The sequence below is a fragment of the Pungitius pungitius genome, chromosome 1 (genome assembly GCF_949316345.1).
Source record: "Pungitius pungitius chromosome 1, fPunPun2.1, whole genome shotgun sequence".
Lineage (NCBI taxonomy): Eukaryota > Metazoa > Chordata > Actinopteri > Perciformes > Gasterosteidae > Pungitius > Pungitius pungitius.
The window spans coordinates 24,479,559-24,504,484 of NC_084900.1; the positions used below are offsets into that span (position 1 = coordinate 24,479,559).

Sequence of the window (24,926 nt, forward strand, 5' to 3'; positions counted from 1 at the left end):
CCACGAAGTAGTGTGGAGACATGTAAAACAAGTTAATGTGATTAGTTCCTGGAAGGGTGACTACTTTTCCTCAGTGAATTTATAGATTTGATTAATTAACGAATCTTGACAGAGCAATATAAACATAACAGCACATTTGTAAAATAACATCACAACGAGGCGGATGCATCAGACTGCAGACACTTTATTGATGAGATAACTTCCAGTGAGCTGTAGCAATGTTGCTACTATCTAACAGGTAATATAAGCAGACAAGATAATTACATAAAACCGTTGGTTTCAGGGAACCATCTTCACATGATTATTTTACAGTTTACTGCAAAACAAAGAAGAAGAAAAAAAGTTGTTGACCACACTGTCATCTCTCTATTCCTTTCTCTTCAAGCAATTCAAATAAGACATTCATTCATTCATTCATTTCAAGGATATGTAACACATATACACAATATTTAACATGCAGAGCATTTACAGTGTTTGCTAGTATACAAGTTCATGACATCATCCAACTTCAGGAAAGAGGAGTGAACATACACCCAACTAAATCTTCAGTCTGCTGACATGTTCATGTGGATAATTTATGTAATATGATTTTAATTAAAATACTTAGAACTAAGTACAATAAAATAGTTTTTACTATTTAAGGGAAATGTACATATCTCTTTTGGGTGAAATGGAAAAATAACACTAGGACTTGTAAAGCAATTACAAACGACACGTCATAGTCCTCCCATTCATTCTAAAGACTATACAACGTAGTATAAACATCTCGGGAAGAGTATCAATATTTTTTATCTCATCTCTGGACCTTCTGGAAATCGGACTACAAAACACATTATTTTTGACCATACATTCAAAGATAAAATTGTGTACAAAGTGTTGTACGTTGTGAATCCAGTTGAGATTCATAGCACAGCATGTTGAAACCGAGGTCGCATTAATTAACGTCTTTATATTTTCTTGTTCTAACCCGCTAAGCCTGACTCTCACATTCCATCTTCTCTTGTTTTTCATCTTCTGCCTCTTCATCTATTCCTTCTGTGTGGATCTCAACAGGACTTTCCACCTCTTCATCTTCCCTCTCCTCCTCCTCACGAGTGACCGCTCCAGGCTCTTCACTGTGTGTCTCCCCCACTATCTCCCCCTCTGCCACTCCTTCCCCATCCTGGGCTCGGAAAATCAGATCTCCTTCCTGGATGACATGTTCAGCTGTGGGTTGCCATGTTGTTGCAGATTCCGCCTCAGCAGTGGTGGCTGTGGTGTACTGGTAGAAGTCCGAATCTGCCTGAAACATGACCAGTGCCTGAGCGGTGTGGATGCGTACGTGCTGGGCCAGGGAACTGGCGTCCAAGAATTTGTCACCGCATGAATCACAAGCATACAAAATCTGGGTGTTGGGGTCTAGGAACAAAAGAACATGTGACAGAGTTAGCAATTCAAATTTGTATTTGGTTTCTACATTAAAAAAAATAATCCTTTTTAACGCAGGAGACCTAAAAAACAGATATTTCGTGTTTTCAATAGGAATTATAATGTTTCTGTTAAATGTGTTGACGGTTGATGCTGAATTTCGGGATTACTCAGCTGACCATCCCATTTCCAAAGCCAGGGTTCAAAATGTAATAATGCTGCTGCACCCTTGCAGTAAAACAGCATTAGCAATAGTAGTTTTCTAATGCCTATTAAATATTCATATACAATGATTTAAGTAACGTTCTTACTTTATAGTAATTTTCTTGATGTCCTACCTGTTTCATGCACTTTCTCTACCGCCTTGGTTATTTCCGCTTTCAAAGCCTCAGTCTCATCTGCAGACACTGAAGCAACCACTGGAACAACTGTCAAAGACATATGACACAAAGTTAAACACTAAACACCTTCAAATTTAATTCTCATAATTTTAGCTGCAGCAATTCTCAGATTCAACCCCTGAATATGTTGATATGTTTGCTAATATCACCAGATGCTGCCTGACCTGTCAGCTGAGCTACTGCACTAGCTGCCAGGGCCTCAGTGGCCAGGGTGACGATATCCTCTGTGGTGACGGTGACTATGTTGATCTCGTTGTCAGAGAGGCACGCCCCTGCGGACGCGTCGCCCCCCTCATCCGCACTGCCCCCGCCCATCACCAGCCGCTTCATGCCGGCCTTGCCTTGGTGGACGGTCTTAACGTGGGAGCGCAGGTTGTCCACCCGGTTGAAGCCTCTGCCGCATTTATCACACAGGAAAGGTTTCTCCCCTGAGAGCAGGACGAAGGAATAGAATCAACTGACGGGGGGAAGTTGTGAGCTCTGCGGGACCTCTCCCTATTTCCACCATTGCTCCATAATTATTTGACACTAATCTTGTCCATACCTGTGTGAATGATGATGTGCTTCGACAGGTCTCCCACATTAACAAATGCTTTGTTGCACATCTGACACTTGTGCGGCCGGACATTATCATGGTGCCGGATGTGATTGGCCAGTTGACTGGACTGCACAAACCTGTCCGGAGACAAACATTAAATTGTACTCCTCGTCTTGCTTCCAGCAAACACACCATGGCATCGCATTTAAACAGCCAGTCTAAAAAATACAATGAAAAGAAAACATTCTCTCGCATACTTCTAGCAGTGGATGAAGATCTGCTCCTGCTTCTGCTTTGTAGCATGCTGCCAAAAGGCTGTTTTATCCTATTTCTAGCTGTACACCCGTGTTATTATCATACGGGTAGGGTCTTGAATCTTCCCTCTCCCTAAGACAATTTTCTCCCACAGTTGACAATTGACAAGTAACCTTAACAATTGAAACCAAAAGTCAATGTTCTGTTGTCTTATTCTTTAAACACTCTACTAATGTCCTTGTTAGAAAAATTACAGTTACATTCCCCAAGCAAAAGTACATTTAAAAAAACCCTTTGTTAAAGCACTGATTTATCTGCTTGCTGACCTTTTGCCACAGCGATCACACACGTAGGGCTTCTCTCCTGTGTGCTGTCGGACGTGAGCGATGAGGGAGCTGGCCTGCGTGAAGGCCTTGCCACAGATAACACAGACGCAGGGCTTCTCTCCTGTAGCCCATGAAGAACAGTGGGGAATGTAAAACATATATGTGCATAGTTTCTGATTGAAAGCTGATGTGTGGCTCACACATTCCATAGTCTCTAAGAGTACCATGGAAGTACCTGTGTGGATGCGTTCATGCCGCTGCAGAGCTCCAGGATCACTGAAAGCTCTCTTGCAGTGCATACAGACGTATGGTTTCTCCCCACTGTGGACTCGCAGGTGCCTCTTCAGATTCCCTAAAAAGCACACAATAGGTTAGACCAAATGCCTCAAAGCAATGACGTTTCAAGTAAACTTCCTTCAGATTACGCGCAGACTGAGAAAGCAGCTGGAATTATATAATACACTATCAAGAATTGATTGTACAGCTGCTCGGATTTTAAGGATCATACATTTGAAAGAGTTTAGGTAGAACTTCAGTTTCTTGATAGTGATTTGTAGTCAGCAAAAAGTCAAGATGATCTAGTCTTCCAACCGCTCAAAGCATTTAAACACCACATGTCCTAACCGCATAAGAGACCAACACATAACTTAAGACTATGGTCCGAAATATCTTCTTACCTGAAGTAGTAAACTGTTTGCCACATTCTTTGCACTTGAGAGGCCCGTCCGTAATATGGATCTTTAAGTGAGCCTTCAGATTTCCCGGCTATGGAAAACACAAAATCAAGTAAAACAAAGTCAACATAATATGAGAATCTATCATCATTAATGTTTGTGAATAACATGTTGTGTAGAAGCCATTCCACTACACTTGTATTGTGCATAATAAAACTGCCTTTTCTATTGATTTATTTGTGATGATGTATGTGATGACGTCAGGGGGCGTTGGCTATTTAAATGTCACCCGAGTAAGGCCAGGTGTGTTTTCTATTTTGAGAGCGGAAGGAGCTACTGTTTTTGACCGCATTACGCATTGATTTCTCCGATTATTATGAGTGTGATTTATGTTGTTTTGGACGAACAATGAATAAAAGAATATTGAAGTGACAATACGAGAAAAGGCGCGTTGATTTTACCGACGGCTCCTACACGTTGTATTATGTTTGTATCACATATCATTATTACCTGGTTGAAGCGCTTGTCACAGTGTGAACACTTGTTGCCCTTCTCCGTGTTGTGCGTCTCCAGGTGTCGCATCTTGGCGGTGGGGTCGGAGAAGGACTTATCGCAGTAGTCGCAGTGGTACGGCTTCTCCCCACTGTGCACCAGCTGGTGGCGCTTCAGGTTGCCAGATGTGGTGAAGAGCTTGCCGCACATTTCGCAGCTGTAGCGCGCTTCGCCCGTGTGCCGTTTGCGGTGCAGGTTGAGCAGGCTGATCTGGCGGTAGCTCTTCCCGCAAGTCGAGCAGCAGTACGGCTTCAGAGGGCTGGGGGGCAGCGAGGGAACAACTTAAGACACGATCTCAGTAAGAGCAGGTGTCAGTAAACCAAATGTGCCTAAGTAGAAACAAAGGGATTCACCTGTGTGTTTTCTCGTGGGCTTTACAGGCCGCAGGGTCAGAGAAAGCTTTGCTGCAATCGCGACAGCTGAACGGCTTCTCTCCTGTGTGAATGCGCATGTGTCTCTTAAAATTGCCAGTGTGGGTGAATTTCTTGCCGCAGTCCTGACAAGAAGAAAATGTCATGTTGAGTGAGCAAAACCTATCCACGCAAAATTTGTATGTAAACGCCCAACATTTTACAAACATCTGCACAAAGGCCTTCGGAATCAGCAAAGTTTCCAGGTTTGATGCAGATATATTAGTTTTGATGCATTTCGATGCAACAGTTGATGACGTTTACATTCATACACCTTACAAGTACAGCATTAAGTCTGAATTTTTTTGAACATTAAAGAAAATTAGAAATTGACAATGCACCCGCCTCTTCCCTCCTGCACCCAGACATTCACTCACCTCGCATTCGTGTGTCACAGAGCTGTAAAGCTTTGACTCGGATCGGCTGCTCATGGACGCTGACTGATTTTGTCCCCCTTCCCTCTCGCTGCCCGAATTGACCCCATCAACATCGTCATCGTCACCTTCCTCTGCCGACCCCTCTTCGTCGTCAGCTTCCCCCTCCCGGGTCTCCTCAGTGTCGTCATCCGGTTCATTGGCTAGTTCTGCCGCCCTCTTCCGAGTTTGTCTCTTTGATGGGGCTTCTTCCTCCGAGTCATTATCTAAAGGGGCAATGATTGAGAAGTCTTGAAAATGATAATCTGTCTGTGTATGACACAAGTCTCGACTCCAAATTTTAATTGGTATAAAAAGGCCTCCTATACCTGCATTTAAATGTAAGACTAAAACGCTAAACTAAAATAACTAACAAAGATATATTGAAATCTTCTAAATGTACTTATTTCCTTATTGACTTTTTAGTCTGGAGTATGTTTTTGCATGATTAGGGTGGTATGGGTTGAGGCAGCGCAGCAAACTATCCTGGCTCACCAGGTGGGAAGTTTCGCCGAGGAGGTTTTCTGATTCGTCTCCCCCGAGAGCTCGTGTATGATGAGCAAGCAGATTTCGGCGGCGATTCTGTGAATAAAGAAAATCACTATTAATTTAAGATAAGCAACCCTGTGATATTTCAAAATAATATTGGTACGCTACGCACTCACTGGGATTGCAGTCAGCATCAGATGGGCCAGGTACAGGTGCATCTTCTGCAGCACTTTCCTCTTCCTTCTTCACAGATATCTTCTTTTGAAGAACGGGGGCGTTTGTGTGGACTCCTCCTCGGCCCGATTGGGTTCTGGCCGGGCTGGGCTGAGAAACTGTCGGTTGTTTCTCGGTGGAGATGTCTTCCTGCACATTTTCACCATTTTGTGTGTTTTTTTTATCTTCTGTGGTCGTGCAGGGACTTTCCTCTGCTTGAGATGCCACTCCTTCACTCCTGTCACTCTCTAGTTCCTCCCTCTGCTCTCCTTCTCCATGTTTCTCTTCTGGTTCATTCAAAGACAAAAAGGAAGGGTTTACTTTTTTTAGTAGAATATGGTGGATAAAAATTGTGATGAAAATGTGAATTTGAATTCAATGTGGCTAATATCGTAGTATAAAAAAAATAAAAAGGAACCAGATTAGACTTATCGATTGCACGAAATGTGGAAATGTATCAAATTGTGTCGAAATTATACCGCACCGGATACAACATTTTAATATGCCAGTGAAGTATTCAATTGGTAATCGCTACTATTGAGTTGGTGGAATTACCTGCTAACTAACACCTACACACAGGCAACTTAGTTAAGATTAACCACATTAAACTGTTAAATTCATCCAACAGAGAAAACTTGTCCTCTTAACCTCATCGGCCCTTTTCTACACCCGCAATGATTGAGCATTTAAAGGTTTAGATATGAACATTTGCTGAGGTGTAGGCATTCATTCAGACTCACCAACGGCAAAATCCAGTGTTATGAGGGACGGAGCAGGATTTGCCATCGACTGGTACGCAGAGCAGGCGTTTACAATTTCTTGCATCTGTAGAAAGTTAGCAACAGCCAGCACGTCTTCTACATTCTGTGGACTCAAAGTCAGCTTGGCTGTGTACATAAACTCCAAGACCTGACCCAAACCTGCAAGGACAATCAACAATACAACAGGTCGAGTTATACAGCAGTAATGATGGGGTACATTAACTGTTGTTGATCTAAAGCACTGTGACGGTATGCACGGTAAATAAATTATGAAGTACATAGTTTACATGTGAAAGTATACAAAGATACGTGTCCAAACCCTGAGGGGAACCCACCTGCTGCATTGCTGATGTCCAGGTGCACCACATCTTTCTGGTCCAGGAACAGGGTGCGGAAGTAGACACTGCAGGCCGCCAGCACAGACTTGTGCGCCTTGAAGTCCACCCCGTCCACCACAAAGGTGCAGTCACACAGCATGCCCTGTTTGCGCTGGCGGTCCAGCTGCTCCAGAACCTTTCCACTGTGCCACGGGAACTCCATCGTCCCGAAGCCTCCGGGCGGCTGGAGGGGAACGGCTCCTCTGTGGAAAGCACGAGCAAAGGCTCAAAAAGGCTCACCGGTTTGGTGCCGTTCACATTGGATTGATCAGTTGCTTCCATATTTTTCCCAGTTAAAACGGTTTCAGGTTTTTGCAATATTGAAATTACTACCCTCTCTATCATGACCCGTTCAGATCAAAACAATTTAAGAAGGGGGATTATGTATTCTGCAACTATATTATATTTATATTATATATTTACGATAGTATCTCGTTTTTTGACGCTTATTTCAATAAAATATTTTTTTTGTTAATACATTTGTGTGGAGGTTTTTTCTTACTTCCTGTAACGCAAAAGCCAAACAGGTACTTTTGCTTATTGTTATAACAAAGTGTGTCAGACTTGTGCTGTCTTGTTGGTAAATGTCCTTAAATAGACCTAGCAGCAAATACTAGAGGGAGAGGTAAAGGTACCTCAACCTGCGTTTTAACAATGAAAACACATTGTATTAAAAAGGTCTGTAAATAACGGTATCTACAGCGTCAATGTACGAAATGCGTCGCAATAAGATGCGAGTTAACGCAGCGTTGAGAGGCGAAATGAACCACAAATCACCCACAATGTGGCTTCCACTGCTCATGATGCAATGGAAACACACGGCCGGGACACCGCGGCGAACATGCGTCGTGACAGGCGTTTGGTTTGTTTAAACGTTTTGACAGCTTGGTTTGACAGTGCAATACATCGACTACAATTCCTCCATCCTTACAGCTTCGGTATCAGGGATTAATTTAGCGTGCCTGAACACGCATGTAGCGAAGGGACAAGATGGCGGACAGCCGAGGAGCGCTCGTCTTCATCCCTTGTTGTTTTCTCGGCTAGCTCGCTAACTTTGCTTTATTCAAGCGCCATTTTATTTAAGAACAGCTCCTAGATTACCTCTGTGTTATCGCGTCTTCACTCCGGGTTCAAAGTGATGCTCGGGGGGGGGGGTATCGAGTGTTTTTCTCGGTTAGGAAAAACAGACCCAATCGAGTTTTTCGGGGATCGATCCTTTCCCGTTAACTCCATCCACCGCCATCTTCCTCTCTCTGATCGATTGATACGGACCGGCCGGATGTATCGCAGGAGCATGCGCAGTGTGAACACACGACGTGTCTCTACGACGACCACATGGGGGCGCAATTTGCGCGACGAACTTGATCTACACACTAATGTTGTTCCTCTGCACGTCACGTAGCGATATGTGACACACAAAAACACCAGCAGACACACATTGATCTCATCAAACTGATTTGGAGTAAATCAGGTATCCTACTGAATGGCAAAATCATTAAAACCAACCACCTTTAATCTTAAATATTATTATAAATTAGAGATCTGTACTGTGGATATACTGGGCACCAATGTGCAGGGTGTGCAAGTTTTTTTGGAATATTGATGCAGTATTATTTCCAAAGCACTCTGCAAGGGAACACACAAAGCATTCATTTCATAGACACTTAATTACATTACGACATAATATGCTAAATCACATTGTGGTCCTTCACAACGAAAGCAGGACAGATGTGTCATTAATGCCTTTGTGGCATAAAAAATTGAATAAAAGCACCATCTTTCCTCTTAGCTCTGTCTCATTCATTTGAGAGTAGAAGCCTTGCTGTATTCACTGCTTACCAACCTTTAGGCCTTTGATTGTCTGATGTAGGGATATATTGGGGAGAAAGCAAGTGTTTGGGGGCTAATCCTGCTTTAAAACAGGTTACTACTGTATGTCATTGGTATTGCTTCTGTTCTAAATAAATACATCTTGGAAAGCGCCCGAGGACTTAACACTGAGCTGATGCTATTTGATTGTTTGCCTATACATATTTTCTACCTTATGATAATGAAGTGCTACATTTAGAGCAATAAAGATCAATGGGACAATTGTTGAAGCTATTATAATTTTGTAAAACAAATTAATTTTTTCATTTTTTATTTTCAGAGCTTTCTAAAAGGACGTAAAGGTATCTAAAAAGAAACTGTACAACAAAACCATTTGCACTTGCACTCTGCACAATAGTTGTTCTCTTTGGTGTACGGTTTATGTTCATATATATGTACTCTATGACAATTTGTCATGTCATTCAGTTTGTCATTCAAGAGACTACACATATTTATCGTCAAAGCAGGATCATTTAATTCACACAAACAACAATATACAATAAGTTATTATTAACGTGGCAACCATCAATTGAGGATAGTTTTCATGTTTAGAACAATGTTAGAGGACAGCAGTCAAGTTAACAGTTACTCAATATGTGTTTTCATTTGCTTGTGTGTGTGTGAGAGAGAGAGAGTAAATGCTGCACATGTCCAACCCCTCAGTCTTAGCATGTTACGTGCAGACGTGACCTATTGCTGACGCGTAAAGGGAACTAACTCAGCATCAGGCATTGCTCCAGTGATGGAGGGAGAATGTTGCATAGAGCACAGGGGCAACTCTCTGTTGAGCGTTTGGAGTATTATTACATTACATGTTATTACATTATTAGAATGGGTTGAGTGAATACAGGAAATCCAGGAAGTAGCACAAGAACACAAAAACATTAGGAGTGTGACACGCCAGGCGCTCCCTCTTCAGATCTTGATCTCTGTGCGGAAGGTCTGTGCGAGCTCGTGTTTGGCCGGGTGTCGGCGTGCCGTGACTGTTAGGGTCCCCTCGGTGCCCAGTGATGATGTCACTGAGGTGGGGTCCACATCGTCGGGTAGCTGGCACTTGTGCGTGAAAGTGTTCATGACCGAACCATCTTGCGCCAACTGCCAAAGTTAGAATATGACTTAATGGATTGTGACAGAGGACACGTAATGTGACAAGAGATGGCTCCACTGCACGGTGCTCCGTTAAACGACACCATTGTTTCAAGGGCCTATCAGGGGGACACTAATATCATTCTAAAGACTCAAAATGAAAAGGGAGTCTGCAAACCTTCTCTGCATGAACTTCGATCTGGTTGTTGGATGTGGTGACGATGACATCTTCAGGGGAGAAGTCCTGCACGTCGACTGTGAACTGGTACAAATCTCCAAGAGTCTTTACATTCCCAGATGCAGCTAGCGTATAACAGGATGAGAAAGAAAGTTAAAGCAGGTGGGAACAGAAGTATATTTCTCTCACTTTAACTGAAATCGTATTTTGTCTAATAATTGTGGGCCATAGATAGAAACCAGTGAGGCTTTACAAACATGTTACAGAAGAGTGCATACTAAAATTTAATATTATTGAAGCTCATTCAAAAGAGGCAAAGCTGTTCAAAAAACACATAAAGGGATCATTTTTTTTCTTTTTGAAATTAAAAAAAACTAAACTAATGACCAGCTCAAAATGTTATAAAAGACATTTTGACCCAACAAAAAATCATTGCATTGCTCAGGTTCAGGGTCTTGGCTGTTAATGTAACATCAATAGTAATCAGATGAGAAGTGTATTGAATGTCTTTGACATTTGAGAACTTAATATTCTTAACATAATGTAACAAACGGGATGATTAGCTTCATAAATAATTTGGCGTTAGATGTGTTATATTTGGCTCTCCATTCCTTTATTTCCATCATAGCCAATAATGTAGATCTGAAAGCAATACCATGTCATTTGTTTGGTTTCCCACAAAATTCATCTTATGGACTAAAATACAAATGTGTTAAATGTCTTTTTAAACTTGACATATTTGGATCTCTGATCAGTAGAAGAAGTTTGTTCAGACCAAAGAAGTAAGAAGCAAGGCGTCACAAGGTCCAAAGCTCGGTTTGAGTAAATGGAACAATGTGAAAGGTGCTTCGATGATTAGGCAGAAACGGGCTGCAGTAGAGACACACAAGTGGTCCGACTTCACATACGCAGGTTAGTTGGACCGCGTGACATCATTCCAAATCTGCGTGTGTATTTGATGTGTACGCCGGTCACCGGGCAACCATCTGCTCATTCCTCACGCAGGCGTCATTCCAGATTCTCAGTGTGTGAAGTCACACTGCTGGCAGCCGGTCCAGCATTCTCTCGCCATGCAAATGTGTGTGTGTGTGTGTGTGTGTGTTGTTTTGCCTTTAGCTGCAGACAATCCTAAACGATTCTGCTCTGCCGCCGACACCTGGGCCACATAAACCCAGAGTCCACTTAAAGTGCAGACGTCACACCTGTGTGTGCCAGCGGTGAAACGACGCCGCAGGTGAACCACGCAGGCACAGCCAGAGGGAAATGGCTCCTGACCTGCATGTGTATTTGAAACACACCCAAAACGCCCCTGAGACCTGTGAGAGAGAGCCGAGCACTTCCTCCGTGCTGGCAAAAGCTCCCAGGAGTGAATTCCATCACATGGCCAACACATGTTCAGTGTTCACACTGTCTTAAAAGTTACTACACTTTGGGAAACAGATCTTGTCTGAACACATCAACCCCACCAGAGATCCTTTCCTTTTTTTGCTCTCAACTGTCTCAGCTGGGATATATATATTTGTCACCACAGAAACGAAACATCACAAACCCTTTAAGCAAGTTGTTACCAAGCTTGCACATAGATCTCAGTAAAAGCTGTCCCCTCATCTTGCGTTTGTCGCTGTTATTAGAACCCCTTTAGTAGACAATACGAGACCCAGAAACCTGACATTCCTTCCAACTTACTGGGAAAGCCCAAGGCCTCGCTCCCAGGCCGCATGAAGGAGCCAAAGTCCTCAGCGAACAGTCCCCGGCTCTTCTCCATGTGTGGGTTTCCAGAGGATGAGGACGAGGTCTGGTGAAAACTGCGCTCCGATCGATAGGCAGAGGAGTTGGTCCCACTCATGGATGGCTGAGAGTGCTGGGTGAGGCAGAGGAGGAGAGAGAAGGGAGGGAAGAGGGAGGCGGGCTATTCTTTTAGTGGTTGATCTGTCTTCCAGACGCTTTCAACGTAATAAACAAAACACCCTTCTCCTGTCCTTCTTCTTCTTCTTCTTCTTCTTCTTCTTCTTTTTTATGGGTTTGAATTGACCAGTTTGTTAAAATTGTGTATTTGCCCTCCCTCGGCCCTTATATACTGCGCGGTCCCAGGCGGTGTGCACGTGCGTCACAGCTCAACAGGAAAGGGTAATAGTGTTCTATATTTATCATGACAGCGATGGAGAGAGGGGCTTGTTGTTGGAAAAGTTGAAGGCATTGAAGGCTTTTAGGTTTAAGGGCAGGCGAGATAGCAAGATTTGATAGAGGTAGTGAAAGGGCCGGGGGCTGAGGGGGTGAGGGGGGTAACAGTTGTCATTTCAGACGCATCGCCCCCTGAAATAGCTTTCCTCCCCTCTCTTTAATTCAGCATCCATTAGAGGGATTTTTCTCATCCGTTTATTATCTGCGGAGCAGGAATCGGAAAGTGAAACGCAGGACTCACGTGTGCTCGGAGGCGAAGTCGAGAGCAAACAAAGATGGAAAGAATGCGTGAAAACAAAGGCGTCAGCGTGAGCAAGGGGACTTAGTGGTGACATTGCTTTGTGGCTATTAATATCTGCGCAGAGAGCACAGGCCATCGTGATTAGAAAACACTCACTGCTCTGCGTACAGTCTTATCAGTATGGAGCCCAGGGTCCTCCTGCTGGAGGTCTAAATCCAGACCAGCAACTCACAGTTTCCCTGCCAGGGCGCACACAGAACCCCCCCCCCCCCCCCCCTCCTCCCACCGCCCTCCACAGTAACAGCAGGAATATTGTTGGTACACGCTGGGCTTTTATTCAGTTAGATTGTGCTTTGTTCCTCTGATGGAGATGCCATTGAGATCAAAGAAAGGGAGAGTCTCTGGAATGAATATGTTACTAATGTTAATCAGTCATGTTATTTTCTTGATCATTTCTTTCATCATAAGAAAAGTCAAAATGACCTCGGCTGCAAGGAAATAAAAGTAATTTAACCAAATTAGTAGTTTCCGGCCTGAGGGTTGGAACACACAGACTGATCGCCAGAAAAGAAACAGTGTCATAAGTGACTTTGAGTCCCCTCTACATGTGTGGGCTTGTGTTTGCATTCTCATCTGGCCACATAGAGGGCACAGACACCCACACTTACACACACACACACACACACACACGTGTTTGGGTTGCGTCTTCCTCAGCTGCTGCTTCCTCACTGTTACACAATGTTGCAGGCGGAGGGACAAGTCCTACAGTGATGGACGTGGAAGGTCATCCCACTACGGATGATTCATTTTAAGATGGCCAGCTTCGTGAGGACATTATGAGGTCTGGGAGACTGGGAGCTCTATTCATTGGCTTCTCTGACCATGACTCATACAGAAATGATCTGGTCTTAGTTATTGTTAAGCTGTACTTCTTTTGAAAAGAAGCCAGTGAAATACAAGCAAAATCTGATTTAATACACGCACACACACACACATCACTTCACTTTTATAGACTATTATAGACACTTGATAAGTTGTTGACATGGAAATCAATGAATAAATATTTTTTATGAATAATGCAGCTGGAAGATAAAATGAAATGACACAGCCACACAATTCAATTTCCTAATCCTGCAATTGCTGTCGTTTTTGCATATTACCAATGTACAAAGAAAGTAAAGAATATACCTCAGCAGCAGGTGCAGCTGCCTCATCACCCAATGGGTTACGTTTAAGTACCATGTAAGTGGTTTTAAGTAACAAATGAATATTGTAAAATGCCGAGTTAAATTTGTTTTAAAAACCCAGTTGTTCACAATATATGTATGTATATGTATTTATATATCATGTGCTTTCCTTTTGTATTTCTATTAAAAATAACAATGTCTAACCTATGATTTCTGCTTTAGTTTTATTGTCAGTTTGGGGATTGTTCTTTTCTTATAACGCCTGAGGGGAAACAACAGTTTGTCAGCAATGAATGTTTACGATAGCTAAGTACAAAAGTTACGGTCTGGTTCTCCGGTGGCCTAGGGGTGTTGTTCCCATGGAAACAAGCTTTTAAAATGACAAGAGCAGTCTGTCAATTTCTAAAGAGAACATGTGTGTTTATGCTTGAAAGTGTGGCTGAAGCTTTTTAATAACACAAGTGCTTATTGATATCCGCTTGGGGAGGTGAAACTGGGGAAAATAAACATTAACTAAAGGCTCATTTAAAGTCTGTGTGTGTATGTGTGCGTGTGTGTGTGTGTGTGTGTGTGTGTGTGTTCTCCAAGATCAGAACAATGATTGCCTCGACCTTGAGCAATCCGTTCGAATAAACAAACGATTCATTTCCTACGAAGTGCCGGATATTTACCAGATTTCTAATGATCATTTCCTCTTAAAAGTCTTTTCCTGGTCCTTCTGGGATTTTCTTTGAAACCAATCACTGGCATAAGAAAAGCAAGAGCAAATACTTCAGATGTATATCTTCAAATTACTATTCTCATCTATTTCAATTATTTCCTATCCTTTGTTGAATATATTCCGCATTGTTCTATCTTTCTGCAAAGAATCCTGTAATCTCTGATAATACAAAAACGATTGTTGGTATATCCAATTTCTACAGCATGGTTAATTAAAATGCCCTGTAGCGTGAAAAGGTCTCTCTGCTATGAAGTCAGATGAAGGGCACGTGTTCAACGAAAGAGTTAATATTAGCTACCCTTTCAACCATGACTGCTCCATCACTTCTATGCAGATACCTTGATAAAAGGTCAGAGTAGTAACACTTCCAATGCAACAAGAAGGTAAGTCTACCTGTCTTCTGGTTTCTTTTTGTCAGCAACAGCAATACGTAATAATAATAATAATCCGAGCATTCGGCTTTCTCCCTCCAATCATCGAGCATTAAGGTCTGATTGAGACTGTAATCACACAATGACGCCAACACCCCAAGACCAAACAAAGAGCCCGGAGGAGCCTGCTGGGAGCGAAACTGTCGGAGAGAACAACGACTGGGAGCAAAGAAATCGATCAGATACGTCATGTGATAGGATTCTGCTTCAAGCTGATCCATGGAAACCATGCCAACGGTCCCGTGCAACTGTTAAAGGTCAGACTGAAGTAGAAAATCATTAGAATGTGATCGATACCGAGCATGATCAATAAATCAAAGTATCTATTCGTGACATGAATCTCAGCTTTGAGTTTATTCTGAGAAGACATAGATTGAGCTCAAAGACATTTCACAGAGTGAGAAGACTTTAAGATTTTTGACTTTTGCAATGCTTTTAAAATGAGGTCAATTTCTAACGTTTGAGGCCTTGCTAGAGGTTCAAACCGAGCTCCACATTTACGCTATGTAAGGCGAGAAACAAATGCCTTCTTCATGTACTGCTAAATTGAATTGAAGAGATTTTTCGGCAAATGAAGCTCAGAGCTAAACCCTGTGTTTGAATCCTCAGGGTGGCTGCTGAAGCTGAGGAGCTGTTTGGGGACAGTGTGTGGGATGGAGTGGTACTGCTACGCTGCTCTCGGCATTTCAATGGCCATCCTCAGCTTTCTGGTGGACCTGAGTGTGGCGAAGCTGCAGCGAGGTACAAAGGACGCAATCTGAGTGAGCAAATGACAGAACAATTCATGTTTTGCTTTTCCTCCACTTTCAGCTCACCGGTGGATGTATTTGAAGCTGGAGGGCAACAGCCTGCTGCAGTTCTTCTGCTGGACTCTTTACCCAGCATGCCTCTGTGCTGTCGCATCATCGTTCACTGACAACATCTGTCCGTTCTCCACAGGTATGTACAGCAGCAGTTTAGGTAAAAGCGTCAGAGCAAATATTTGACTCACCTTTTCTAACAGCCAGTTAGACCACAGAAAGAACAAATAAGAAAGTGTGCTGAGGCCAGTGGTGGAGTTGCATACCACACTGAAGAGTGCTAAAGAAAACCACTGCAGACTTACCGCAGGCCAAATAATGCAAATTGTCTTTGAGTTCTTTTACTTGGATGCATAAGGTGTAGAGAACTCGCCACAGGGGGCCGGCTTCCAATCAATGCAACTTTACTTCACTGAAAGAAAGGAAGATAATACATATAGAATCAAAATATTGGGTTGACAATACAAGTAGAAGAATGACACTCATGCAAAATAAAAATTGCAGTAGTAAAATACTAGTACGGAACATTTACAATGAAAATAGGGATTATAATGCAGCACACCATCGCTAGACATTTTTGATGAGCTGACCCTAATCTGACCCCAGATGCTAAGGGGCTCGCATTGCTCTGTTGCATACAAGCATGCAGTCAACGGCGTCTTAAAAAGGCTGATATGCTTACATACTAACATGAGACAATGCTACCAGCCATGACAGAGGACAGGGGTCAACCACAAGGCCACAAGCTATCGTCAAGTGGGATACTTGAAAAAGTTGAAACACAAAGTAGACATGTCTCATTTTTTTTCAGTTTAGAAACATTATTCTTTTCCCACAGAGCAAATGGCATTGAGAAAAAGTCAAGTGTGATATTATCTTTGAAATACAGTGAGCGTTAAAGTTAGAAGTATCAGTAAGTTGATAAAGTTAACCACGGTTTTATCTCTCTAACAGAAAACCTTTAGGAAGAAGAACTTCATCTTAAAGACGTTTTTCTTTTTTAAACGTCTTTTTAAAAACACTCTCTTGTTCATTTCTTTCTCTGCAGGCTCGGGGATACCAGAGGTGAGGACCATGCTGGCAGGCATTGAAATGCCTCATTACTTGTCGCTCACTAATTTGTTCACCAAGCTCCTGGCCCTCATCTGCACACTGGCAGCCGGCAGCACTATTTTTCTGGGCAAAGTGGTGAGAGGCACCTCAGCACACCTGTTTGTCGAACAAAGCGTCCGTTTGAGATTGTATGCCATGAGTCACAAACATACATGAACACTCCATTTGTCTCTTCTACCTCTATATTTGTCTTTTACCATCAGGGTCCATTTGTGCATCTTTCCACCATGGTTGCAGCGTACTTCAGCAACCTCTGCACTCTAATTCAAGGCAATAAGAAGGTAGACCTTAGAAAGAGATTCCGTCGTCTCCATTAGGGCGCTGAACCAAACACACATAGTCCGGGTAAAACAACGCGCAATCTGCAGGTTTCTTAGCCCGGACAATAAAATGTGATTTTTCATGTGCAAGAGGACTGCTCGAGGCAAAGATTGGGAGCAAAGAAACAATATGAGGAATATACTACTACTTCTGTCTTTCAAAAATTCAAAATGCACATTTTAATCCATGTTTGCTAAAAATGTTGGTTCTCTCTTTAAAAATACACTCACAATGTCCTTGTTCTACTTTGTGAATATTTTTCACAAAATTCCGAGTGAACATAATTGTGCATTTTATTTAAATCTTGTACTAGATTTTCTCACCCCCAAAAAAACTTTGGTTGGTTGGAATAGAAACGGCCTTCTGGAGCATTTCCCCAGGCGTGGAACAAAAAGGAGTAAAATCATAACGAATGCTATTTCTGCCGTCTGAAAAAGAGACCGAGTATGACGTCTCTTTTAGGAGCGAGCTGCTGGAGAAATGCTGGTTGTTGCTGCTGCAGTCGGAGTAGCGAGCTGCTTCGGAGCTCCCATCAGTGGTGAGGGAGGCAGCACGGGTTCAGCATTAGGAATAATGAACTACCTGCTCGCGTTATATCCGTCGCACCTCGCACTGTCCTCGTCACCACAGCTCCACCTCACATTTCCCGCTTGTTAGCGTTCACATATTCGCTCTTGACTTTTATCCTCATCATCGTGTCTGTGTGTTCAGTGTTTTCTCTCACCTCTATCCTCTCAGCGCCCTCATATTCTACTCATAGGGATTCAGCCCCTCAGCACATCTGTGCTCACACTGTCAGATGAATTGAAAATGCCCTTATTATTAGTTAAATACTTACACTTTAAATACATAATTTCTACATCTCCAATTCGCATTATTTTGTCACACCTGCAGGCAAAAGGATCATTTTTTGTTCATTTAGCTGTGAGTAAATTACTGCTGTTTTTGAAATAGTCTGAAGTGACTTTCTCAACGTCCTCTGCTCCTGCAGGTGTGTTGATCAGCGTGGAAGTGATGTGTTCTCACTTTGCACTGAGGCATTACTGCCCATGTTTCTTCTCCGCCGCGTGCGGGGCATTGATGTTCCGCCTGCTCTCAGTGTGGAGCGGAGATGGAGGTAACGGAGGCCGGGATTCTTGCGGAAAACCCTTTTCAGATGAGTGGGAACCTATTACAGACAGAAATAGGGGCCCATTGTTTTGAGATATGCACAAACTTTTGCACAACATAGTATATGTGCATATTGAAATGCTGCATTTGTTGAATTGAGTTTGGTTTAAAGGAATCTTCTGTTGTTTACAATCTGCAACTTCACCACCAGATGCCACTAAATCTCACACCCCGTCCTCCCATGAGAGTGTCACATTTGAGGGCTGACTGACATACTTATTTCACAGTAAATGTACGGCTTTGTTCATTCTAGCTTGCCAGCTATGTTAACAGCCATCTAATTACTTGTCATGACAATAACTAGCAGCATCAGCTTTTTCAAAATTAGCAGAAACATTTCAGCTGACAGGAGGCAAATTTCAATAAAGCCGCAGTGCAATAAAGCGAGGGACAATTCGATTTCGAGGGGGTGTGGGATGAACAAGAGGGATGACTTCAATTTGTTCTGTGTCCACAGAGACTCCTCAGGCGTTGTTCAAAACAAACTTCCCCTCTTCTTTACCTTTCTACCCACTGGAGATTATTCTGTTTGCCCTCCTGGGGTGAGTTTATTTTTGACAGTACCTGCACAGTTAAAGTCCCAAAACTATAAACGGACATTTGGTATTAGACCATTTTCTGTATTCCTCCTCATCAGTTGTCAGATTTTTTTTTTTTTTCTCAAGCCAATTCCTGGCCTCGTCTTGCTCATCACTCCCCCCTGGGGATAATCACTTCCGATAGTCCACTGATGGCGAGGTTATGTCTCCCGCTGTGGACTTAGTGCTTTGGGCTTTCTGTCTGCAAACAGGCTGCTGTGTGGAGCTGTCAGCTGCTGCTACCTCTTCTGCCATCGGCGGATCCTGCGATTCACCAAGACCAACCCCTTCCTGGTCAAAATGCTGACGACAGAGTGAGCTGTTTGCGATGTGAAAGCCAGATAGTGATGAGTCATCAGCGGCGTAAGACTGACTCGTTCGATAAATTATGCGCGGGGTGACATTTCGAGCAGATTGATGGGCCAACGTTGCAAAAACCTGGTGTCTTTCTACATATTGTGTCGCACGTGATATTCTGTCCATTTTACCACAACAACTAATTGATGTTAGCGATTTCATATATAATCCAGACTCAAGTAGTTCCATTGTAAAGCTTTGGAAGTATGGATATGAAAAGCATCAGAGCTGATCTTTATTTTGATTCACGGAGCGCAGCCAACCCATTGAAATACATTTGAATTTTAATAGGAATCACTCAATTGAAAGATACATTGTAACAATGGTGTCTGTTTATGTGAATAAATCTCTGCAGGAAGGGTCTATACACAGGCGTGGTGGCTCTATTCCTGGCATCTCTCACATTTCCTCCCTCTGCTGGTCAATATATGGCTTCTAAGGTAGGAATGAACTAAATTAAGGGGGAGGGCCACCTAGAATTGATGACATGGTAGCTAATGAAATTTGACATATTATATTGAGGCAATCCTTCATAAACCCTCTAGCTGACTGTATATATACATACATATACAACAAACAGCTGATTTTAATCCCCAACAAATGTTCCCCTCTTTGAGTGACATGAAAGGAAAGGGAAGTATTGGGAGATGGATTGTTAGAGCCGAATGTGCTTGTCCTTTAGTGTCCTGCCTTTGTTCAGTTGTTCTCGTGTTTGGACTCTGAATGTCAGAAATCTCTTTTTAACAGCTCACCATGAAGCAGCTCCTAGCCTCCTTACTGGATAGCAGACAGTGGAGCTCTCAATCCCACAATGCCTCCGTTCAACTGGGCCCCGATCCTTTGTTGGAGTGGAGCTCATCAGGGAGCCCGGTCCTTTCTCTGGCTGTCTTTCTGCTCATGAAGGTACAAGCAAGGCGGAAGCCAATTAAAAAAGTATTTGTCCAATCTGTCCACCGGCACTGATAACCAACAAAGCAGTCACTCCACTCGTTGCCTTTGGTCACGATGACCGACAATTACCATGCAGTAATTGACATTTGCACAGGAGTGAGCAGAAGACTGTTTACCCTTTCAAGCTCAAATGTCTTCTGATGGCTGATGCTCATAGCAACGCTGCAGAAAGAAAGAAGAACAGAAATCTCAGACAAGTAGTGGGAGAGGAGACGGCATTGATTGAAAACCTCGTCAACCACTGCACATATCTAATATTCTCATTTGCACTTGTAGCGGATGGAAGCCTTACTCATTGTTGCAGAAAATGGACGCTTTTGTATGTGGACATTTCTGCTTTGGGAACATTTCTATAGACCGTGATAGTACCCGACCCCCACCGCCACCCCCATTACCACCAGCAGATTTAAAGAGGAGCAAAATGGGTTTATTTTTGCTACATTGATTTTGAGGCTGGCAGAGGAGGTATTTGACGGTGTGTTCTTTGTCCTGAGATGTGGATGATGGTCCTCGCCTGGACTCTGCCTCTCCCAACCGGATACTTCATGCCAGTGTTTGTCTACGGTGAGTGAAGGCAAAGAAGCTGGAAGTTTGAAGAGTTTGCCGTGTGCTGTGACAGCGATTGAGAAACTCCTCTTTTTTTCTGTTTTTGATCTCCAGGGGCAGCTTTGGGCCGTTTGTTTGGAGAAGGAGTGGCTCATGTGTCTTCCACTGGATTGACCTCCAGCCAACAGTGGGCTTCTGTAAATCCTGGAGGATATGCACTGGCTGGTAGAGAACATTGATCACTGGCTGGTTGTTCGTTTAGAGATGGCATCACCTTTATAGTGTAGCACTCTTTCATTCACCACTGGATGTCTTTATGGGCTATTTCCTCAAAGTTGCTAATACCAATATTGGCGGATTCGATGATTTTGATGCAAAGATTGTGTGCTTCATATCAGGATGTAAGAACCCTAACAACATTATGTTGGATAAAAGCTACATATTTAAAGAAAATACATTGAAAGTGTTAAGATAAATTGTAGTTTACAAAGTGAATACCATAAAGATTAAAACAAACGTGTTTATTTTTCAATGATTGAAATGAAAAGCCCTGTTATCGGCCGCGCATTGACAGTGTGGTGATGTCACCAGCATCAACCCATGTGGTTTCTTCCTCGTAGGTGCAGCAGCTTTCTCCGGCGCTGTGACACACACCTTGTCCCCAGCGCTGCTGGCTTTAGAGTTAACGGGTCAGTTTAGCCACGCCTTGCCCATACTCCTCGCCACTCTGCTGGCCAATGCCCTGGCTCGCTCTGGGCACCGCCCATCTTTTTACGACGCGCTCTCCATCGGCAAGAGGCTCCCACACCTGCCCTCTCTGGTGAAGGCATCGCCCCGGTGAGTTGGAAATCAAGGTGTCTAGTCGTTTCAGGCAAGTTTTGAAATGATCACATCTGTGGTAAGTAGATAAATAAATAAAAAGGTAATATGGAAGCAGTGTTAAAAACAGTTTGTGACATTTGGTGGCTGTCTGGACAGGTTTGTCCCTTCACGCTAGCCTCTCACTCAGACTGGTGAATCCAGTCTGATTTGCCTGAGACAGCGTCAAGTATTCCTTTGAGAAACTCAGACTGCTCGTGGAAGATTCGATTGTCTGACAAAACAGTTGAAAATGGTTTTCCCAGAGTCTCCTGTGAAAGTGTTTACAGGTGTAATTGGATTCTGCTTCTACCTGGGACATAATCAGACCCGCTATTATTGCCACTATCAGCCCAAACCATTGACTTCATGAATAATTAAGACCTGAGAATGATTTGGAAGAGCCATTAACCTCCATATGTATCAGATTTAACCACAGCTGCTTTAGCGTGGCACCATTCCTTCACCTTGCAGGCTTCCCTTCACACCAATTGGACAGGTTTTGGGATCAAAATCAGTGCAGCTCCAGAAAGCAGCTGGGCCAGCGGAGGTTCAACATGCCGTCAACACCAGCTCTGACCAACAAATCCCTGTGGTAGACTCACATGGTGCGTAGACAACACAATCAGTTTGTCTAAATCGTCCCACAAATGATTCAACTATACATGAGTGAGGACATGAAATATTGACACAGTCATCGAGATCCTCGAGAAAATTTGCAGACAAATGCCGGATAAACAGCCCCTGAAGAATAGAGTAAAATGCTGGGAGAAATGATTGTGGCCATTAAAAAGCTCCAGCGTTGAAAATTGTCCTGAGTCGTAATCACTTGGATGAAGTTTGCCTCCTGGAGAGCTGCACACACTCTGAACTGCTGCACCGACTGTGGCCACAGGAAACACATTTGCTCTCCTTTCTTCTGTTGAAGAGTCGCAGATTGTACTGGGCTTTGTTCTCCGCTCGGAGCTGCTGATGTTCCTGCGTCACTGCACGGCTGATGGCGTCACTCAGGTATTTACAACCCGCTGGCTGATGAAAAAAGCCCATCTTGTGACACCTGACATCTATTTTAAAGCATTATAGTGATAGAAAAAAAGAGCTGCTTCTAAGAACTTATGAACATTTTTAGGACACTACAACACAACTGTGTAAAATATATCCTCAAACCCTATTTAAAGCTACTGCATGACGAGCGTGTAGAAAGTGCTCACAGCCTGTTGCAATCATTCTGTGTTGCTGCTCTGGTTAGACTTTGGAGAAACATCTGGATGAGGTCTGCTGCATTTACCCCACCTCTGTCCTGCTGTCCCCCCACAACACTGTTCAGGAGGTATGTAAATCAGCTCCTAGATTAGTACCCAGCTGGTGAACATGAACAGCAGCGCAGGATATTTCCGAGTAGATGGTGTGCAAAAAAAACAGAGCTAAAAGTGCGTGAATGTTGCAATTACATAGCTCGAAACATGAAGTAACAATGACAATAACAAATGATGAATTTGGAAAGTAACTGCTGGTTAACGTGGGTTAAACAATATAAGTTTGGTAGGAATCTTCTCATCTAACTCTGAAATGAATGAAAGTGAATAATCCTATTTCCCTTTGATAATAGATACACAGCAAAATCCTTAGAGTTAATTTTCCGGTGTTGGGCAAAAGTGTTGAAGTGCAGAGTTGAAATCACACTTCAAAGATTCAACTCTTACAGAGTCAATTGTAGGAAAGAGCTGGAGTCATTATCTTGGTGTCAAGATCAGATTCATTTGCAACACTTAGTAGAGTTAAATGAACTCTTTGATAGGATTGAAATGTAACTGTACAGTCTCACAGTTTTTGGTATCAGACTTAACTCCTTGTACTATGGCGCATGGATTGGTGAGGGTGCGCCAGGAACACAGGGTTGTTGGTTTGAACCCTGACTTACCCATATTCCAAAGTGTTCCTGAGCAATACACCTAACCCTGACTTGCTCCCTGGTTCATACCTGTAGGTCAAGCTTGTGTTTGTGTCCTGTCGTCACGTCTGTTTTTGAACATCCTGTTTTATTTTGGTATCTAATTCTCCTCTCGTTTCAGGTGCCTTGCCCTTCCTCGTGTGTCTCCCGTTGATTGTCTTCCCTGATTCCTAATTGTGTCCACCTGTTCCCTCACCTCCCTCATGGATACTTATAGTGTGCGTCTCCCCTTGTCCTGTGCCAGTGTGTCTTGCATGTTCAAATTGTTCATGTATCCACACTCGCGTCTTAGTCAAGAAAAGTGTGTTTTGGATTATTGTTATTTAGTAGTTTGGTGGAATAAATCTGTGCCAGTCAACCTTTCTCTGCATCCTAGTCCTCCCCTCATGCCACGGGCGTGACACCCTGGGCTAAAATGTAAACTCCATGTGTTAAAAACTGCAATGTAACTAACTTTTGATAAAAGCACCAGCTAGACCTTGTATTCAAAAATTAGCAAATTTATTTTTACACTTATTCCGAGTTAAATTTTTAACACTTCGTTGAGTGTTGATTTATCTCTGACAAGAGTGGGACGATATAAACACCAGCTTAGAGTTAAAATTGAATCTCACAGAGTCAATTTAACTCTTTAACTCTAACTAATTTGCTGTGTACCTTCTAACCCGTTTTCCTTTTCGTCCCCACAGGCGCACAGTATCCTGAGTCTGGTTGGAGTTCAGACCTTGTGTGTTGCAGACAGGGGAAGGCTAGTTGGGATCATCACATGGCCCGAGGTAATAAGTGTTTGTGTGTATTCACACTGACCAACATTCACAAATATAACACCCAATGTTTCCTGCTGACACACAGAGCTTGAGTTTGTTTGGTTCCTCTTTATCTCTTATATAGGATGTTTGTCCATTTCCTCGTGTATGTTGCTATTTTACCAATTGAAAGCTGTCTCTTCCCTCCCTCTCTCTTGATTTCTCCTCTAGATGAAGAGAATATTAGAAAACTTGGCCAAAGAAATCTGAGCAGCAAACGTGAATCCCCGTCTTTCACGGCTAGCAGTGACTCAAGCTTCAAGCAAAACTGGGATCAGCTAGAGGTTCCTTAACATGTATTAAAGGTTATTCACATCTTTTAATGTGCATGGTCTTGAATCACACATCCGATATCCTGACATTCCTTCATGTAACATACTAATATTTAAAGACATGTGGCAATGACAACAAAAGCTAATAAAACTGTACACCAAATAACATGATAACGATGCGTTTTTGAGAATTTATAGTGGGTCACTATGAAATTCACCTTTGGGAAAGGTAAACCATCACATCTAAAAGAGTCCCGTGTTTCCCATTTAGACAAAGTTGGATCAAGGGCTTGTTGTGATGGTGGCTAGTGGCTCACTCAACTTCAGTATGTCTGCCTACAAAAATTGTCTCGATGATTTGGAGTCCCACTTTAAAGCATCAAAAAAGTTAATTTTGGGACACTGCCCGACAGCAACAACAATATTCACCTGCGTGAACAAATGCTTTGTTTAGTAAAGGAAGCTGTGGGGCCGTAATGCACCTGCAGGGATC

General features: G+C 43.0%; 3 protein-coding genes across 3 annotated transcripts; 1 reads left to right on the forward strand and 2 right to left on the reverse strand.

The window, feature by feature from the left end:
- Positions 1–166: 166 nt before the first annotated feature.
- On the reverse strand, positions 167–8,095 carry zbtb17 (zinc finger and BTB domain containing 17). The gene is made up of 15 exons (XM_037480546.2): positions 7,918–8,095; positions 6,775–7,019; positions 6,419–6,598; positions 5,642–5,965; positions 5,472–5,558; positions 4,941–5,203; positions 4,507–4,649; positions 4,112–4,412; positions 3,605–3,692; positions 3,163–3,279; positions 2,928–3,048; positions 2,353–2,483; positions 1,973–2,236; positions 1,746–1,835; positions 167–1,398 (listed from the first exon to the last, which is right to left on the reverse strand). The coding sequence occupies exons 2-15, from the start codon at positions 6,977–6,979 to the stop codon at positions 971–973; spliced, it is 2,742 nt and encodes a 913-aa protein (XP_037336443.2). The 5' UTR covers positions 6,980–7,019; positions 7,918–8,095; the 3' UTR covers positions 167–970.
- A 1,023-nt stretch (positions 8,096–9,118) lies between these two features.
- On the reverse strand, positions 9,119–12,144 carry hspb7 (heat shock protein family, member 7 (cardiovascular)). Its single transcript, XM_037477663.2, has 3 exons — positions 11,636–12,144; positions 9,950–10,074; positions 9,119–9,780 (listed from the first exon to the last, which is right to left on the reverse strand). The coding sequence occupies exons 1-3, from the start codon at positions 11,793–11,795 to the stop codon at positions 9,601–9,603; spliced, it is 465 nt and encodes a 154-aa protein (XP_037333560.1). The 5' UTR covers positions 11,796–12,144; the 3' UTR covers positions 9,119–9,600.
- A 2,648-nt stretch (positions 12,145–14,792) lies between these two features.
- clcnk (chloride channel K) lies at positions 14,793–24,679 on the forward strand. Its single transcript, XM_062562732.1, has 19 exons — positions 14,793–14,967; positions 15,320–15,451; positions 15,521–15,649; positions 16,559–16,698; positions 16,827–16,904; positions 17,407–17,482; positions 17,936–18,061; positions 18,572–18,656; positions 18,905–19,006; positions 19,405–19,489; positions 19,797–19,952; positions 20,495–20,564; positions 20,661–20,771; positions 21,167–21,383; positions 21,879–22,012; positions 22,333–22,415; positions 22,654–22,734; positions 24,045–24,131; positions 24,333–24,679. The coding sequence occupies exons 1-19, from the start codon at positions 14,793–14,795 to the stop codon at positions 24,369–24,371; spliced, it is 2,106 nt and encodes a 701-aa protein (XP_062418716.1). The 3' UTR covers positions 24,372–24,679.
- The last annotated feature ends 247 nt before the right edge of the window (positions 24,680–24,926 follow it).

Bases quoted from the DNA above. Each gene is read 5' to 3' on its own strand.
- zbtb17 (XM_037480546.2), bottom strand. From the start codon at position 6,979: ATGGAGTTCCCGTGGCACAGTGGAAAGGTTCTGGAGCAGCTGGACCGC. The intron at 4,413-4,506 runs GTGAATCCCTTT...GCTGCCCCCCAG, and splicing joins GCCCACGAGAAAACACACAG to CCCTCTGAAGCCGTACTGCT. The intron at 3,049-3,162 runs GTACTTCCATGG...CATGGGCTACAG, and splicing joins GCATGAACGCATCCACACAG to GAGAGAAGCCCTGCGTCTGT.
- hspb7 (XM_037477663.2), bottom strand. From the start codon at position 11,795: ATGAGTGGGACCAACTCCTCTGCCTATCGATCGGAGCGCAGTTTTCAC. The intron at 10,075-11,635 runs GTAAGTTGGAAG...GTTATACGCTAG, and splicing joins CGAGGCCTTGGGCTTTCCCA to CTGCATCTGGGAATGTAAAG. The intron at 9,781-9,949 runs GTTTGCAGACTC...TAACTTTGGCAG, and splicing joins TCGAAGTTCATGCAGAGAAG to TTGGCGCAAGATGGTTCGGT.
- clcnk (XM_062562732.1), top strand. From the start codon at position 14,793: ATGACGCCAACACCCCAAGACCAAACAAAGAGCCCGGAGGAGCCTGCT. The intron at 16,905-17,406 runs GTAGACCTTAGA...CGTCTCTTTTAG, and splicing joins TAATTCAAGGCAATAAGAAG to GAGCGAGCTGCTGGAGAAAT. The intron at 20,772-21,166 runs GTAGAGAACATT...TCTTCCTCGTAG, and splicing joins TGGAGGATATGCACTGGCTG to GTGCAGCAGCTTTCTCCGGC.